General features: G+C 39.0%; 1 protein-coding gene across 3 annotated transcripts in view; it reads right to left on the reverse strand.

The window, feature by feature from the left end:
* TOPAZ1 (testis and ovary specific TOPAZ 1) overlaps positions 1 to 18,651 on the reverse strand; it is a 35,333-nt gene extending 16,682 nt beyond the window's left edge. Inside the window, exons 1-8 of one of the 3 annotated variants that reach the window (XM_084508474.1) lie at positions 17,147 to 18,651; positions 13,191 to 15,654; positions 10,047 to 10,114; positions 8,402 to 8,532; positions 7,168 to 7,229; positions 5,159 to 5,271; positions 2,765 to 2,850; positions 2,102 to 2,239 (exon numbers count right to left, since the gene is read on the reverse strand). In XM_084508474.1, the coding sequence (XP_084364600.1) occupies positions 2,102 to 2,239; positions 2,765 to 2,850; positions 5,159 to 5,271; positions 7,168 to 7,229; positions 8,402 to 8,532; positions 10,047 to 10,114; positions 13,191 to 15,654; positions 17,147 to 18,260 (4,176 nt within the window). In that variant the 5' untranslated portion in view covers positions 18,261 to 18,651. The remainder of the gene's footprint in view (positions 1 to 2,101; positions 2,240 to 2,764; positions 2,851 to 5,158; positions 5,272 to 7,167; positions 7,230 to 8,401; positions 8,533 to 10,046; positions 10,115 to 13,190; positions 15,655 to 17,146) is intronic. The other 2 variants (XM_084508475.1, XM_084508476.1) reach the window with 2 other exon arrangements.
* Between the last annotated feature and the right edge of the window lie 255 nt (positions 18,652 to 18,906).

Here is an 18,906-nt window from a genome sequence, read left to right on the forward strand (position 1 = left end):
ACTGAAGCTGTTAGAGCTGCAGAGACACTGATGGTCTAGAGAGACCTATGAAAACCTCAGCAAAAGAATATCATCATTCAGTGCCGAATGATGCTCCAAAACCCTTTAGATTTATCAGACATCTGAATCAATAAATTATTTAGTTTTGTATGACCTTTTAAATATTAAGTGATTGGGATTTTTCAGCCTTATTTCCTGTAACTGCTGAATGGACAGGATGAGCCAAGCTGTAAACTCTCTGATAGACAGCTATTCTTGGAAGGCTAACTGATGTCTAAACCTAGTTAAAACCATGACCTTATCTCTGGGGAGTATTAAAACAGTCTTAATAGTCTTGTTTACTTTGCCTAATATAAAAGAGATTTCACTGTGTGAAACTACAGTCAACTTTCTTTAAATAAATAAAACTGGTAACTTGCAGAAGGTGCTGAGCACAAGACTATGCTGATTTTCAAAACAAACAATGTTTTCATGAATTAGATCACTGCTTTGCTGTGTGACTAATCACAACTGTGAAGAGTATTAAATTGCAGTGGGTTAGGCCATCAGGCATCAACACGTTACCTAATGAAAATGAAGGAAGCTCCATTGTGGGGAAAGATAATTCTCTTCAAAAATTCTGCTAACAATCATCATTGGAAACTTAATACTGAACAAGTGGACTGCTGGTCTGCTTAACAGTTCCTAAAGAGATTTATTTTTGCCCTAAAACTGACTAGATGACTTCTTTGTTGCTGCTGTACCTGTCTTCCATTTATGTACTTTGGTGCCACCATGAGGTGTATGGCCTATTATCATTTTACAATGTTCCAAAAAAAATAAATAAATAAAGCAAAACAAAACAAAATGAAAATATGCTTCCAGACTACCACCAAAGTTAGGCTACGTTAGGTGGGCAGAACTGTACTTGTGCTGGGGTGCTACACCATAAATAAAATCATATGGAAAGGATTTTAATAGCTTAGCACAAAAATTATTGTTTTGCAATGTATATAGGTAAAAAGAAGCTTTACAAACCATGGTAATTCACACAAACTAGCTGAAGATCACTTATATTCACTGCAGCCTGCCAAAAACATTTCACAACTGAGGCAAAAGGAAAACATACCATAAAGAATTATTTTCAAATGATCTTAGTATTTTTAAGCTGTCATATAAGCTTTCAAAGAGATTGCAAAGCATTAGAAAAAAAGGCAGCTTTTTTTCAAAACATAAAAAGGAAAGAAACAATATCAAGAAAAACACCACCAAATTACAGGGACTTCTTTTTAAAGTTGTGACATGGTACATTTATTTATTTATTTATTATTTTTAATATTATTTGCCTCTATCAGGTTCAATTAAAAACACACATCAAATTTTTTTTTACAAGCTTATTTTGTAATTTCTTACTTAAGGACACTAATAATAAAATTCTAACCCATATCAACTAGATAAGAAATAATCTTGTAAGACCTGATGAGGACAAGTTTAGGCATTTGTCTTTGTTGTTTTAATGTTTTATTTCCTTCTAAGTGACTTACATAACTGCCGAAGTCTCAGCTAATGCCAAAATCTTATTACATGACAGCACAATGAGCTTGCCTTGCACAGTTCTTGGAAGTAGAATTCTTTTGTTAGGGGGTTTGAAAACACATCTACTTTGCCCGCCACCAGAAAAGTAATATTGCCTGCAAATACGGGAATTTCTGCTCCATTGGAGGAGATCACAGCATCTTTAAATAGACATGCACCTGTTCCACAAAACTTGCAGAAAGTTATACATCATATATGGCTTTTGAGTTTAAGAACTTATACAAAGTTTGTGTTTGCTTACAGGGCTCTGATGCTTGGCATGGAAATGTCTCACAACCTCCCCATTCTACCAGTCCACATTAGTATGGCCTAATTCTTGCTCTTTTGTCATGTCTGCACTCAAAAAGCCTGCAAGTTCAAAATTCTAGCATATTTTTAAATGAACTTCAAAAGATGAACATCTTTTGATCCATCAATCTTTGACATTTACTCTCTCTCAATATATAAATGAACACAGGAGATGTTGTTTGGCTTAAAAAAGTGTTCACATTTACAATCTGCTTCTTTCTTCAATAAATCTCTTTACCTTTTCATGTCTTTGTTCAGGAACGTGCCGAAACCAACATTTTGCCCTTTCACAGCCACGCAAACTCATGAAATAATATCTGCAATATTTACGGGGCAAATCAATCATCTCCAGGATCTGCTGGACTGAATGAGAAGCCTAGAAATAAAATTAAAACAAGCAGAAAAAAAAAACAACAAATATTTTTGAAAGCATGCGTGCGTTTGTTTGTTTTTGTTTTTGTTTTGTTTAAAGAATTTCAAAATATCAAAGTATTAGAAGAAGAAAGATGAAAAACTACTGCACTGCATGGCTCTGGATAACAAGATGATAATTCTGGGCGGGTCAGATTCCTTTACCCTTTTCAGTGCCCAGCATAATGGATAATGCAGTTTCTCCTAAACATATGAAACTTTGCTTTTCTCTTCTACAAAAACAGTAAAACAAAAAGCCTTTTTCATTTTTGTTTAAGCTGGAAACAGAAATCAGCGAATCTCTAGTGTGAACAAATCACTGGTTTTGCTCTCAGAAATTGTATTTACTCATTTTTAACGTTTTTAGAGGAGTAGAAACATAAATCTAACAGGTTTGTAATTTCTTACTGGACCTGTGGAGAATTGTCTCGATATCCCTAATAAATTTAGTGCCGAAGTATCTGAAATCACTACAGATTCTGCAACTCACTTTTGCATTTCTGTCTGTCATCCATGGCTCAGAATCTCCATTGTTTTGCAATGGCAGTGAAAGGTCTTTTCCTGAAAATGTACAATCTAAAAATTAGGATGAAGACAATAAATGGATCATGTAATAAAGTGAACCATACTGAAACCATTCTCATTTATCTTATTTTTCCTTATATTTAGAAATCTGTCAAGTCATGGCAATGATTAATGAAAATTTGATTAATACAATTTAAAACCAGTAATGGAACTTGTACTTTTCTTAGTTATCCTAAAACTGAGACTTTAACCAAACTTCAAGAGTAAGGACCTAATTGCAAACATTCACAATTAAACTTCACAACGTTATGCAACGTTTCTTATCTAACTTACAGAGATAAGAAAAGAAATGGAATGAAAATATCCAGAAGTTTTAATTTTAAAAGGAAAAAAAAAAAAAAAACACTTTACCAGTAATCTTTGCACTGCCACATCACTAACAAAAAGTTTAAACTATCTTTCTGAAATGAAATAAAACCTTTCATAAGCTGTATGTTTCAAGCAGTGCAATATCAAGCTCAAGCCCAATGGAAGTTATTGGTTTCTTAAACATGAAACTTGGGTTTAGATCTTTAATTACTGCCGATAATGGAGATTTCTTTTTCTGAAGAATGAATAATGTTAATAGAGGATACGAGTTCAATTTCTTAAACTTCACATATAAAGAGAAGTAAAAGCTTTTGAATGCCTTGCTTTCTACAGTGCCCATCTGGCATCTTGAAAGAACTGGGTATTCAAAAGGCAGGGTGCTTAGTGCTTTCTGAAAAACTACAGTTTAAATAAAGAATATCCAATAAAGAGGCACGTTCTAGTAGAGATTTGCACTAGGCTCTTCATTGGTATGTCATTCTAAGCAGATAGGGCCATCACAGGATGGGAAGTAGAGATGGAACAATTAAATATGCAAATGTTAAGTACTGTCATGGCTGCACGATTCTGTGCAGAGATGATGGGGAATTCAGTAAATTTAGGAAGGAATGGATTTAGTGACAGGAACAAGACTGCGAAAACAGCCAGCAGCTGCAGAAAAATGCCACGGTGAACTTCAGCTCAGAAGTCTTTCCTCTAGATTCTTGCTGTCCCCACAGCCTAGAGTTTCTGGCCAGGTCCTTTCAACAACAGTTTGTACTCTCCCTGCCGCCATATGCCAAGTTCATAGGGGAGCAGGCACTAGGAAGTGAAACAGCTTGATCCTGCCTGCACTTTTCTGGGGGAGAAAAGGGCTGTTTTACTCTCTCCCAGCACAGAAGCTCTTGCTTTGGTAACCATTTCAACTGATACCAAGGAAGGTTTACAAGAACTCTTCAGAATATGAGTACACTTTTAAGGCCAAAGACATGAGCAATTTTAAACCACTGTAGTCTGGAGACATATTTCACAGCTGCTTTTTATAGCATTTATGTTTCTTGCACTTCCTAAACATACTGTTAAGTGATGTGATGATAAAATTGTTCTACAAACTCCGACTGGCAGTGTAATCTGAAATTAAGCAAGAACGTCTGCCACTGATCTCAATTCAGAAAATCCGCATTTATAAACATCCACATTAACCAATCATTCTAAAAACATCAATTCCCAAAACAGCTGTTGCAAAGGAACAGAATGCCTATCTATCCATAAGTAATCAAGTCCTGGTTTCTCTCTATCTCGTCTGCCAGATAAAACTATGCATTTATGTAAGGCTAAACATCAGAGTTCTCATGTGCAGGGAAAAAGATACAGAAACTATGAGTATGGTTCCATTACATTATGATTTCTCTGGTAGCAGAAACCCTTCAGCGGTACCTGTCCCAGTTGTGAAATATACCAGGTCAAAATGAGGTGCTGCTTATTAAATCTAGATCATTTCCTTGATGCACTTTAGCAAATGCTTCAGAAACGTTTGAGTTGGCATACACAAGAAATTTCTGATCTTCGGCAAGGTGGGCAAATTCCTTTGCCAAGCATTGCTGACAGATAACAATCAATCAAGAAAACCTGTTGTCACATTCTCCGACCACAAATAAAGAAAAATAAGTTATTTGCTAAAAACACAAGCTGTCAAAATACTAAGAATACAGACATTATTGTACCATTAAAGTATTTGAGAACTATAAATAACAAGATAAAATGATTGATATTTCATCCAACCTAATAGGAATCTGCTAAAAAATCCAAAACAAGAATCAAGAAAACAAACCTAAACAAACAAAACCCTAACCTTTTACATGAGTGTGTTTATTTTTGCTTCCATGTATAAAAATAAAACAAATTTCGGCCAATGACTTCTGAAATTGGAGAAAATCCTTATGACTTTATAGGCAGATAACACAACTGCAAAAATTAATTCTGGAGGGTTCACTAATACAGCATACGATACCATTCTTCCTGGGTTTCAGCACTGTACTTTCATTGAGGACATCTATTTTCGGGTCATGCAATGGAGATCTTGAGAGCAGCTCACAGTTCATAAGGTCTGTGTATTTACAGTCACTGTTAAGTGTTAAAAAACAAACATTTGGTTAGCCAAATTAAACACGCGCTTCTCTCATATATTAAACACCTATAAAGATGGATTAAGTATTTAAAAGATGAGAATTTCTGCAAAAATTAAAGCAACGCTTAAAAACTCACTGTATATTTAAATGGCTAGCAGTCCCAACAACTTTATTAAGGGGGTATTATATTAAATCCCCTTTTAGCAGATCTTCTTCCCTTCAATTAAGAATCTAGGTTCAGTATGAACAACATTTCAGCACACTTGCTGTTTGGAGAAAGCAATAGTCTTGCTATCCCCTATGAGAGGCATGTTCTAGCTATTTATTACTTCTTATAGCAAGGATAATACAAACCTTTTTGAAACTTCACACTGTTTTTAATACAGTCTGAAGCAAAAGTGTTAATGCAGAGAAGAATAAATTCCATAGAATAAGACCAAATTCATTAATATCAATCTTCACTTTTATTCCAGTCAATATATTGCATTAGTCCTCAGAGGAAAAAAAAAAAAAAAAAAAATCTGTGGATCTCATCGCCCAGAATTTTCAAGTTATCATGTAAAAAATTTTTTATGCTTCTTCACCACACCAGCCTCAGATGCGTTACAACAGGATTTTCATAGCAGCCTACCTTCAGGATAACAATCTCAGATTGCTTTTTAATCTAGACGTCAAACTACACAATTCAGTCAAGAACGCTGAACTATGTAGCTGAACAATCAAATTCTTTTTTTAACTGACATCATCACTAGAGGCAGAATTTGCTAAAAAGGGACAGTAACCGTGTCTTCTCCTAGGTGAAACTTTGCAATACTGACATTTTTGATTAAGACTAGAGAAGAGTTTTGCTCCAAATGAAGGATTGGAGTAAGCACAGAGTGCTGTGTTGCAACTAAGGAAGTTTATCTCAGCTCTACTGCTCTGTTAAGGAAAGAGATGGATTAATGTGCTACAACTTGCACAAATATTTTTATCCAGCATAATCTATTTTTTTTCTGTAGCATAAAGAGCCATTTATGGCATATAGTAAATCTAAAATATTTTAACAGGAGGAAGAGCTTGAAGCTTCTAGCCGATAAAAGAAAAGACGTAATATTCTGGGTATAATGTACTTCTGGTACACTTCGAGTCTGTCACAGGAATGTGACTGGTACTGGAAAAAAACAGTTCTTCTATGCCAGCTATACTTTCTTGACTATTGTGAAAATTACTCCGAACGTCTGTGACTCACTTTCTCTCTTATTTACCTGAGTATTCCATGAGTTCAGTTTATTTTTTCTACAAAGTCGTCTTCTGCTTCATTTTTGGGCTGATGTTAAATGGAAGCATATGACTTTGACGCTTCAAGTTGTAAGTACAATAAACAAAGTAAGCACAGCTTGAAGCCAGCGTAGCAGTTGAGCACATGCTTAACTCCACCTGCCATGTTTTTAAGCGCCTTTTTCCACTGCTGCTCAAATATTTGTCCGTCTGAGTTTGAGTGAAATCTTTAAATGGTCTCATGAATTTATAAAGTCCCAAGAGGCAGAAAAGAAAGCTGAGAGTTTCTTTTATGTTCTAGTAAATGCTATTGTGGCTGGAAATCTATCTTGCATTGTATTTATATAGAGATGCCAACACAGGTGAGACACTGGCACAAGGTGGCTATATTTAGTCACAAGTCAGAAAACAAAATACCAACTGTTGTCTGTTAGGCTACTGCTGTAATATGGCTGTAATATTCTTGTACTTAGCACTACAAATTATGCTATTTGACACTTTTTTTTTTAAATCAGTCATAAAAGAAAAAAATGAATGAAAATGCCAGTGGTGTTTTGGCAAAAACATCACCTTTCATTTGCAAAGTGACTGGGGAACATCACAGGTTACCTGAAGGACACAGTATATTTACCTTTTTTCTGCTTCACCTTTTTCCTCTGGTTTAAGAGCAGCCACTCCATCTTCAAACCTGAACTGTGAAGATATTTAAAATGTACTTTATGGCTTAACTTTGGTTAAGATTGAGGTTTGGGTGAGATTAGCTGGAGATATTTATTGTTGTCCAACACGGCACAGAAGAGCACACGTATTAGGACACTGATTTTATAAAGCCACAACACCATGAAGTAGCCCATCTGGGGATTGGCCTGGCAATACTGCAGCAAGTACTGCTCCTCCAGCAACCTACACAATTTGACAGACCCTTTTATCCTCTCTAACACACTAGGGACAAAAGAGTGCTGTTCACTTTATGAATCATGTGCTAGGAGCACCAATTCCACTGCTGAAGGAAATGCTTCAATTCTGCTTTTAAAAATCGTTTTTGCCAGGGAAACCCATTCCTTACTGTTCGATTACCTCGTAATTGCACTTACCAATTTTTAGCCATCTGAACTTAGTAGTTTAACTTACCCTGTTAAAATCATTATCCACTCCAGATGTAATGGAAAACAGTAGGCACTATCAGCACCTACATCTGAGTGGCAGTGAAATACAAATTCCAATTCATTATCAAATAGCATAAAACTTCAGCAACTCTTAAAATACCTAGACTTATTATCTTGAGGAAGGAGGTGAGAGAGCATAAAGGTCAAATAAAGTCGCTGAGCATGAAAATTGCTTAACATTCCCTCAGAACTGCAAGGAAATCAGTATGGTACTGTCGTGGCACTTCTGCCCAAGTAATCAGTCACAAAACGCTTCTCCTTAGAGGCAGGATGGCTGTGCAGCTCCCCAGGGTTCAAACACCATCCTTTCCTTCTGAGGCTGTGTGGTGAGAAATACTTGACACCTGCTTTTACTAAGTATGTTATCTAAAAACATTACATATGCACAGTGGTACTCGCATGTGTCCATTGAAACAGTATTTTTCATACAACCGGTAAACCAGAATTACCTTAACAACTGAGATGACAGCATCTTGTTTCACTTCAAATTTGAAGATAAATTACTGATGTCATGTTACAAACAAAAAACTAGTTCCATCAAGCAAAACTTAAAATGTCAACAGCATGCAGTAATTGTAAAACTCCTGATGTAATATCTCTTAAATTCAGGAATTTAAAAATTAGCAATGAAAACTATCCAAATACATGGATTACCATTTCTTAAACTGCTCAGTGACATAAAGAATGATTTCTCGGTACCTTTTCATTAATTTCAAAACTGTTTAGAAATCCATCTTGCTTTCTCAGTTGCCCATCTTCAAAAGAGCCCTCTGTAACACCTCGCAAAGGACTGTTTCTACTGGATGAATTATGGGTTTTAATATCTGTAGCTGAAAATGTACAAACACATTACTTTATATTTCCCATACTACAAGACAACAAAACTTTTATTTCCTAGATATTACAAAGACTTACAACCTATGACATTTAAGAACTTGTAGGACTTCCGAAATGCAGAATTTACATGTAAAATTATTTCACTTTAAAGCACAAACCCTTTCAAGTAAACATTAAACTGAATCTGCAATTAAAATTCCAACCAAGCTGTATGTTCTGCAGTAGTCCCTGTAGAACAGTGTAACAGGTTTATTTATATCACATTGAATTCAATATTTTAAAAATAAATTCAGTTAGGATTTATTATTAAAACACAGCCAAAGATATGTATGTTAATTTGCTATTCAAATAAAGACTTAAGTCTCTGCTGGAGAAGAGGCTAAGTTTATCATAATGACATGGTGGAACTCAGCAGTAAATACAGACAGCTCTGAAAAAAATCAAATTCCTGTGATACAGTGAACTTGATGAGAATTCAGTGCAAGGGAATTTCAGCACCTTTTGTAAGTGCCACAGGAAATGAAGAGGCCACCTCACTGCAGCTCTCTGAAGCGGTTCTTTAAGCACAATAAAAGGAAAGAAATTCAGTATTTCAGCATGTCACAGAATCACCAGTGTCTGTATCATCATCAGGTCATTTATCTTTTTAAAAGGTTATAGTCAAGAGTCATCAAGGACAGATCAACACGCATGTGGTAAGTTAAGTGCGCGACTGGATCCTAAGTTACTCAGGCTTGTGAAGAACGAGCTGCTTAAACCTTTTTCTTTATTTTAAGCCCCACAAGAAGACCCAAAGACTTTGAATTCCATTAGAACATGCTGTAAAACAACAAACAGATTATTCAAAGTAGAAGTTACCAAAGAGTACAGGACTGGCTTCCAGGTTTTCCAGACATGTCAGTACTGCAGGTGCCATGCTCTATCATCTGGCCCTTTCTCTTTACATAACAAGAGGCTTAGCTGTACACTTGCTCCCTCCTGCACCTCAGCAGTCTTGGTATCTGAGCTCTTACACCCCCATTAACTATTATTTTGCCTTGTAATCATTGAAGCTTGAAACCTTTTCTCCCACAAATGCTCACTATTCCCATAGGGAAATTCAATCCTTTTTCTCCAAGACGCTACTTCTGCCCAAACCACTCACTCTTCCTACACGAACGTTAACACGTTAATATAAAAACACTCAATGTCTTACTATTGTCTCATCAACGAATAGAGTTCCTTTCCCAAAGTGCCAGAGATGTCAAAAGACAGAAAAGAAAAAAAGGACAGAAAAAAGAAAAAGACAGAAAAAAGACAGTACTATCAACAGACAAGAACTACAGGGAAAGACATGTTCCCTGTAAGAGGTTTGTACCATCTCAAAAGACATGCACTTTACATAATTAGGAAATAAATCACTGTTACAGTAAAACATTATTACTGACAAGTTCTCATTTTATGTGGAAAGCACAAATCCCAGATTTTCCCACTGAACATCTTTGTGGTTCCTTCCTCAGACGCTTACCTTTTATTGCCAAATCCTGTGAATTTCCAGCATGATTCAACATCCCAGATTCCTTTACGGTAAGGTCTCTGTTTTGAACAAAAAGTACATTTAAGATCTCCATCTTGCAAAAAGAGAATTCATCTAACCAGTTGTGTAAAATTAAAGTTCTCAGTAATACTTTTAGCTACAGACAGAATCCTTACTTACAATACGCTACCCTCATTAGTGTTCTTAAATCTCTTTTGACTATATGTCCATTCCTACAGACATACACCTAGACATGTTAAGTAAAAACAAGAGATTTCTAAATCCAAATTTTCTCATAAAAGCTCATCATCTCATTTCCCCTTTGCTTAAAGTAGGGGGAAAGGGAATTTTCTCTGTACAGCAAATTATGGAAATACTGGACTAATAAACCAATTCGTAAGTATCTATAAAATGTGATTTATAGCAACTTCACACTCAAGACACTTTGCAGAACGATGAATCCCAAAGACAATAAGAAAAAGGTTCACAGAAAGTTACTTAGTTCACCTGTTTAAAGCTAAGTTAGAAAAATATTGTGTGTTTCTCCTTAAAATTAAAAATCATATACAGAATAAATAAAACAACGAAGTCATCATCGCAGATTTTGGAAGCTTATACCCGGTGAATGAGACCAAGTGTAACAGCAGCAAGCTACCCAGAAGAATGGAACAATGGGAATTTGCAAGAACCTAATGGAAACGAAAGCTTCCCAGCATGTGTAACTTTGAACTACCCGATATGCAGGCACAGGCACCTATGCAGGTCTACAAGAAATACCACAAAACAGAGTTTAATCAAGTTAGAGCAAGTCTGCAGAGATAAGATGGATTTTTACTAGAAGCTCTCGGCAGGCTTATTTCATCTCTTTCCCACATGACCATACATTTCTATGAAATGAAGAGCTTGAGTGATTTTGCCTACAATTGACTTTTTTTTTGTTGTTGTAAAATCGCAGTGCAGACATTTCCAGAAAGCTGTCATCTTCATACAGTTTTTTTTTAAAATGGAAAATATATAACATCATCAAGAGACTGCAATCTTCACGTTCAGGTCAAATGCCATTTCCAAATCCTTACCAGATTCTGCTGTGTAGGCTGAAATATTTATGAGAACCACTTTTCAAGTTCTTGCAAAGAAGGTGCCTCAAACATCTACAGAAAGCTACGTTTATTACAACACTTGGCTTCTGCTCACCAGCCTGCCAAATCTAGGAGCACTGACAGAACCTGCAGAAGTCAATGCATTTTTGAGTTCAGAAATGGAAACAGACTGATCACGTCAGAATTTTTTTGAGTAGTGAATGCAGGATGCTCTTGTATGCTGTTGATGATCAAGTTTAAACAAACCTCTCTTTACAGAACAAGTTACGTGAACCAGAGTGCTGTTCAGTTTGATATTTCACATTTGAAAAGGGAATAAAGTTTACAGATCTTATTTGAAAGGAAAAAAATAAAATGCATGAATGTCTTCAGGACAAGAATGGCTGCTGATGCTCTTCCAAAGATAGCCACCAAATCTTCTGACTCTGAGCTGCTAGATCTCAGATTTTTGTGTTTGGAGGAAGAGCACAAATTAATGCACCAATGGCGTCCTTTCCAGTTGCAATTTTAATATTATTAAACTCCTAAGTAACACTCAACATGATTTGAAAAGCTTTAACAACCTAGCTATGTGCTTTCAGAATAATTTGCTGCTAGCAGACATCCAGCTCTCCCTGTTCTGTATCAACGACAGAGCGAAACACCATCATACAAAAATTAATCTACCGAAGTCCATTCCCATGCATGCACGCAGTGAAACAATTTTAGCAAAGATCCAGATCCTTTCTCTTATCATCTGCCCATCATCAGTCTGAAGGGAAATCAGAGCAATGTTCTGATATAGGTAGAGAAAACAGTCAGCAACAGCCACCACCTGCAGGCATCAAGTTCTAGTTAAAAGCATTTCGATTATATTTTTTAGAGTGTAATGGTTAGTATTAACCAAACACGAAGCAAAACATGCATATACTAGAATTTACACGAGCTTGAGATGGCTGACAACAGTGCAGTTCTGACTCACTGCTCTATGCGGACAGATGGAAGCAGCTTTCCAAACTGATGTTGCTGCAAAGCAAAATTGAGTATGCATAAAATAAGAAGCCAAACAATGAAATACATACAATAGCAGGATATTTCTAAGGAGAGGCCATGAACAGAAACAGCATTTTGTTTTAAAATACGTAGTACAACCCATAAGGTGCCAAGGAAGAAAATCAAACACCATCCAATTAAAAACAACAACAACAACAAACTTATCTTCAGAAGAAACAAAATCTCATACAATTGCTTTCTAAACTTTGGTTTTCTAAGATAAAAAATTCAAACTCAAAAGTCATTTATCAAACAGAGTTATCAGAGCCTCGAGAAAAGAAAATGGACTGGTGAGTAGACGAATTCATCTATTCCACAAGAGAATACTGCTTGTTTTATAAAAGCTTGTGGCTACTTTAAAGTGACTTTTATTATCACCTCAAAACCCAGAAAAAAAAATAAATGCCTGATAATGTATACTAGGCTTCTGCTGAATGAAGATGCAGGCTTATAAACATCCCAAACGTGTTAGCCAAATTACAGATCTGAAGACTATTCACATGTCCAGGGGTAGAAGAGAAGTGGGGAAGGAGAAAGACAATGGAGGGCTGCTGCAGAGACAGCCACTAACTCAAACACAGACAGCAAAAGTGTAAGCTACACCTGGAAAACAAAGAGTATTTGTAAGTATAGTACCACTTTACAACTAAAAAACTGCCCTCAAAGGGATACTGCTTAAGCCAGATAATTAAAAATACTGTTATTTACTAAGAATATTACTCTTAATAATTAGCTTTCCTTATACTTTTGTATTTCACATCATTGAGACAAATTCTTGAGGACTAGGTTTTCCTTCCATTCAGGGTTTATCCTTGTTCTTACAAGGAAACCAGAGCACAGTTTATCTGCACTCAGAACCCTACCATACCTCAAACTTCTAACCCTAAAGCCAGCCCAAACATTAGCCGAATTCTCTAAGGAAACCTACAACTGCAACCAAAGTATACTGATAGGAGATCAAAGTAATTGGGATTACTGTCATCAAAAAGAATGATAAGCATACCTAAAATTAGCATTTACTGAACCTCTATTTTCTGAAATCACAGCACACTCAGGCTTAAGATTCTGCTTCTCTTCTTTAATGAAGATGCTACCACAGGATGCCTTCGCGGGCCAATTTTCACAGGCTGTGAGTGCAAGCTCTTCTTCCTCACTGGCTCCAAAAAGATCAGGGTCGTCCTGAATCACATCAATGACAAGAACATCTTCTTTGTAAGCTTCCAGAACATCTGGAAAAAAATCACTTTTGGGCTGTGAATGATTCACTCCTGATTTGTCACCATCACGTATTTCTAAGGCAGCAGGAGGGTCAACTGCATTCCCTGAACGCTCTGGAAAATTCGGCTTCCACCCACAGTCAGTAGCACTGAAGCCACGTGGAGATGACTCCTGCTGCCTCTCAAGAGCAGGACACGGGTATGAGGAGGCATGTTCAGGGAGCGGGGGCATCTCCTTTGAAAGGGTTTCAGAGCCATCGTGATGCAAGTCCTTCCTGTTGACCTTACCAGCATTTTTCTTCATGGAAGCTGTAGATGTAGCATCACTAACCACAGGAAGGGACTGCTGCTCAGGATTTACCGAAGTCTCCTCATCTGTTTTCTGCCTTTGTGAACCAATAGCACTGTCAAGGAGCTCTAGTGGGCTACAGGCTTTTCTTCCTGATGAACTGACACATTCCCATTTCCTGGATTCAGGTTTGTTTCTGCGTAAGGGAATTTTGAAATTTGTCAGGTTTCTGGTGTTCAATACTTTCACTAGTTTTACGTCAGGAAGCGTCTGGTTCACAACCGGTGCCTTAGGGCTGAAGTTTATTCTGCTTTTGTTACTTCTAGATGGATTATTCTGGACTGTCACAGATGGGCTTCTCTTTGTTACAGCTCCTTTGTTTTTATTTTTTGGTTTTGCTGGAAAATTTAAGGTCGCTTTAACTTCTTGCATATCATCAGGGTTAAAAGCCAGAGCACTTCTAACCGTATCAACTGGTGATTCCACATTTTCATTGCTCATTCCACAACTCTCATCGATATCCATAGAAGAGGATTCTGGAGCTTCAACCGAAGTCAAGCATTTGGCATTTAGGTCTACTGCTTCATCTGCACATTCCTTAACTTCTGCCAGTGATGTACACAAATCCAACTGCCTCGAATTTTCTGTCACGGCACTGTTTCCTACAGCTTTGACGCTGCTTGGATCAGAGGATCCCTTAAAGACTGGACTTAGAAGTCTGTTTCCTTCTGAGATGGACCAGTGATTTTTGGGAACCCATTCAGAAGTCCTGGCGCAAGATTCACGAGGCCAAACATTTTTACCAGTCATAGGCAGTGTTCTTTGACAGGTAAACTGACGCAGTTTCTTATTAGCTTTATTCACTTTTCCATCTGTCATGCTTTTGAGACAATTAGAAACACCAGGGGCTTGAGTTAGTGCCCTCAGACTACCTGAAGTAGCAGAGTGCTGCTGTGCTGCCTCACAGCTTGAAGCTTCTCCTTTTGCTACTACAGAGAGCCTGGACGTCTTCTTCAAGCCACGTTCAAATGCAAGTGATTTGGTACAGTTCTTGCTCTGTACTGATGCCTCTTGTGCTTCACGAGTATTGTTTCCTGTATGAAGATCTGCTGTACAATCCCACGAATCTGACAGAGTCATTTCTTTATGGTTTTGTCCTAAGACAGCAGAGGAGCCTGACGTGGCAACGTCTGCCTTTAATTCACACTTGGTGCATTCATCAGGCATATTTGTGAAAACATTCTGCACGGCTGACATCTCACTGATTTTCATCTTTTTTGCACGCTTTCTACCAACATTCATTTTTTTTTCACTCAAAAACTTACTGCCTCGACTCTGACGGCATGGAAGATGCCCTTCTTTATGTTGAGGTTTTACTTCTTCATTAAACAACGAACTACTTTTTATGGGTGAGCTTTCTTTTTGCATTGTGTTAGTGCTGCGATTCACTTCACTCTGTTCTACTGTACTGTCAGGACAAGCAGCTTTTCTCTTACGCTGGGCTAAATGGAAGAATCTACTTAAATCAAAAGTGCTGGCAGTTCCACCAAGAAAAGATTTTACAAATGTACTGATGTAACTACAAGCCTCTAATCTCACAACTGGATTCTTTCTTGTTATGCAGAGCAAGCTGTTGCAATGCTTTCGGGTGTTTCTGCAATGGTCAGCAACACGTTCTGCAGATTTATTTATCACTTTTTCTGCTGCAGTTACACTCGATATGCACGCGATATGATCAATTCTGGCTTTCCTTTTTTTAAGCTGTGTAACAGACCTTTTTGCTTCAGGATGACAAAGAAAACTCTTGTTTTGAGTCCCACCTAAAGCAACAGCTGCAGGAGATTCAGAGTAGCGAGGTTCCTTCTCATTGGGATCTTCTGACTTAGTTAGATTTGCCTTACAACTCTTCACAGCCTGTGTACCTGAGTCTTGCTCATTTTTTTTCCATTTTTTCTTGGCTGCTTAAAAACAAAGTAGTCTCATTAAAGAATACACTAAGGGAAAAAAACACCCTAATGCGTTATTTTATAAAGAGGACAAAAACATTCAAGGCTAGCAAAGCACATGACACTGTATAAGCCTTAAACATTTGTTACAATTCACCAAATCTTATTTTTTCATTTTTAATAAGCACTATTAGCAGACATGAGAGTACCAAATTGTCTGGTCTTCAGAAAATGTATATAAAAAAAAAAGGAACAGAACCTGAAGATGTCACAGGGTTATTGGAAGTTGTGTATTTAAAACAGGCAGAAACCAATTAGAGCAAGTTTGGCAAGGAAACACCGAGGTTATTTGCACCATCAGCCTTAAAAACTTTTGTTTACATAGTACATTCTCCATAATAGGAAAGCTTGTTTATAACAATGCAATAATTTATTTCTGATATATTGTCCAGTTAAATCCTGGAAAATTCCAAGACTTGCATTTTTCTAAAATGCTACTTTTTATTTGAGAGCACACACAGATTATGTAAACTGTACATGTGAACATTTCATATGGAGAATGAACTTGAGAAAGTATTGGTAAAATTTGGTTTTATAAGACCTCAGTTTTCAAAGTCAAACATAATTTTAGTATCTCAAATTTTTCAGGAATTGTTATCTAGATGAAATATTCATTAATAACCTGCAGCAAGTATTTGTCATTTAAATATACTCATTTTGGAAGTAAAAGGAATGCCTTACAGACAACTGCATTGAAGACAATGAGAATTCTTTAAAAATCCTCCTTCAAAATTGTTCATTTGATACAATATTCTCTTAATACACCAAAATGAAATCTTTGTTTCGGCATCTTTTAGGACTTTGCAGAGAACAGTGACTAAAAAAGCAGAAAGTTCTGACAACAAAACCCAGCATTATACACAGGCAAGCACTAATGACTGCATGATACACATTTGAAAATAATCAAATAATATAAAATTGCAGAATTCACTATCTTTTATTTTAGCTTTGCTGAAACTACTGCCTCTTCCTGCTTGTGCCTTACCTTCTACATGTAAACACGTACACTATGTTGGAGGAGAAAACAAATAAAATAAATTCTTACTCAGGGCCTGCTGCTGATACCCCTTCTCTCTTCCTCTTCTGCCCCCAACCAGTTTATGTGGTCTCCTCTCCTTTGTGCTAGAGAACTGCTTTTCTACTTCAACAAAAGCCTCTCCTCTTCCTAAAAATTTCGTCCAAGACTGGTATTCACCGTTCTGTAAAGTCCCTAGCCCAAGAAGCAGCGAGGTAAGAGCCAAGTTACCAGCCACATGCTGACGGCCACGTTGAGATAGGCCACAGACCACCCCTTCCTGCCTGCAGGACATTGCCCCACACATACACTTACCCACAGGAAAAAAAATAAATAAATCTGATTTTTCACTTTCTAACGAGGTCTTACTGTAGCACCATGCCCTCGTCCTGGAAGCCCAGATTCTCCACCTGTATTTCCACAAATGCTTACCACTTTCCCCCAGGCTATCTGCTCCTTTCTGAGGGTCTGAGCTCTGCTGCTGCTCTATCATGCAGCGCTTGTGCAGCTTTCCTCTGGCTGTTGGTTGTTCTTGGCCACTTATACCCTGTATGTGCAGCGAGTCCCTGTTCTTCAGACTCACAGCCCTCTTCTTGGACTCCAGACACTTTGCAACCAAGGCAGATCCACCTCTCTTTCTTGGTTCTTGTAGTTTTGATTTCCCCAAAGATGTACTGCTTTTCTTTCTCAAGCATTTATTTCCTTGTTCCTTGGGCTTTTCTGAACCTTTTAAAGAACACCGATTCATCTTCCCTGGGTTATCTACCACTTCCCAAGGTTGCGGTTCAGACAAGGACGATTCCTCGTTCCCCAAACTCTTTTTAAGATCTGGGATTTGCAGTTTCAGTATCATTAAGGAGCCAATGCCTTTAATTCCAGTACTACATGCGCTGTTCCTAGGCTGCAGCACCTCTGCTTCTGGCAAACAGGGGATAATACTCTCTGTGCTGTCAAGCTCCTCCTCCGAGGTTGGGATCTGCAATTTCAGTTCCATATAGGAACGTTTGCATTTTTTTGCTGGGCTCCTCAAACCCTCTGGGAAACCTGAGAGGTTCAACCCTTCTGGGCTACCGGTCTCTGCTGAGACTTTCTTCTGCAGGGTAATTTGTGAGAGAAATGGCTGTTGACCCCGTCCCGTCCTTCTGCTTCCAGTCTTTTCCCAGCAGGTTCCTGCCACCCGATTTTCACATACGGCTGTGTGGGGTACCTGCATGGTGACACCCTTCTCGCTTGGCGATGCCACCCTGCACTGGATCCCCTGCTTTTTCTTACCGGGGAGTCTCTGGCAGCTCTCAACTTGCTCCTTCTGCATGGGCAACAGAAGAGCACGCCGCTCAGGGCAAACTCCATCCAGCATAGCAGGGTGTGCAGATGATGGTGAGGATTGCTCGGCTCCTCTCTTTAGTGCCAGGCGAGAGCTCTTCTTGCCTACCAACACCTCCCTGGGCTCACCCCCTACCCCTGCACCCACAGCGCTCAGCCTGGCAGCCACCCTCTCCACCACCTCGCCACCAGCCACCACCTTCCCCGACCTTAACTGCGGCATGGCAGCACCCTGGAGAAGCCACCACCGAGCCCACAGCCCCCACTCACCTGCACACCCCTACCCTCACGCCGGCCACCCCGGCCCCGCGGGCGGCCACCCCCTCTTCCCGCCTCAGCCCTCACCTCAGCGGGGCGACACCGCCGCCACCCCCCGGCCCCGGCAGCACCGGGAGGGGGATGGAGGCAGCGGCCCCGCACCTCCCCGCCTCACGCTCCCCGCCGCCCCGTGTCCCTCGCCCCGCTCGCAGGGCACCGCCACGGCCCTCGATGCCTCCCCGGCAGCAGCCGCCGCCGGGCCCCCGAGGGAGGCTCCGCAGCCGGGGACGGGGACGGGGACGGAGGCGGGCCGGGTGGCGCCCACGCCGCTTGGCTTCGCCCCGCTCCCCCGGCTGGAGGTGCCGGGGGGTCGTGGTGGCGTTGCCAAATGGCGGCAGGGGTCTTGCTCCAGCGGGCCTGAGTCACGTAGCCCGAAAAAAAAGCAAACACCAACCCCCTAACCTCACAGAAAACCACATACATTGCCCACACAAACAACGCCCCCCCACACCCCACCCTCGCCCTTCCCTCCCCAAACCACATTGCCCAGCCCTTTATTATTATTGATATTATTTTTTTATTATTATTTTTTTAGGTCTTTCGTCCACCAG

Source organism: Aythya ferina (genome assembly GCF_964211825.1).
Source record: "Aythya ferina genome assembly, chromosome: 2".
NCBI classification, from domain to species: Eukaryota; Metazoa; Chordata; class Aves; order Anseriformes; family Anatidae; genus Aythya; species Aythya ferina.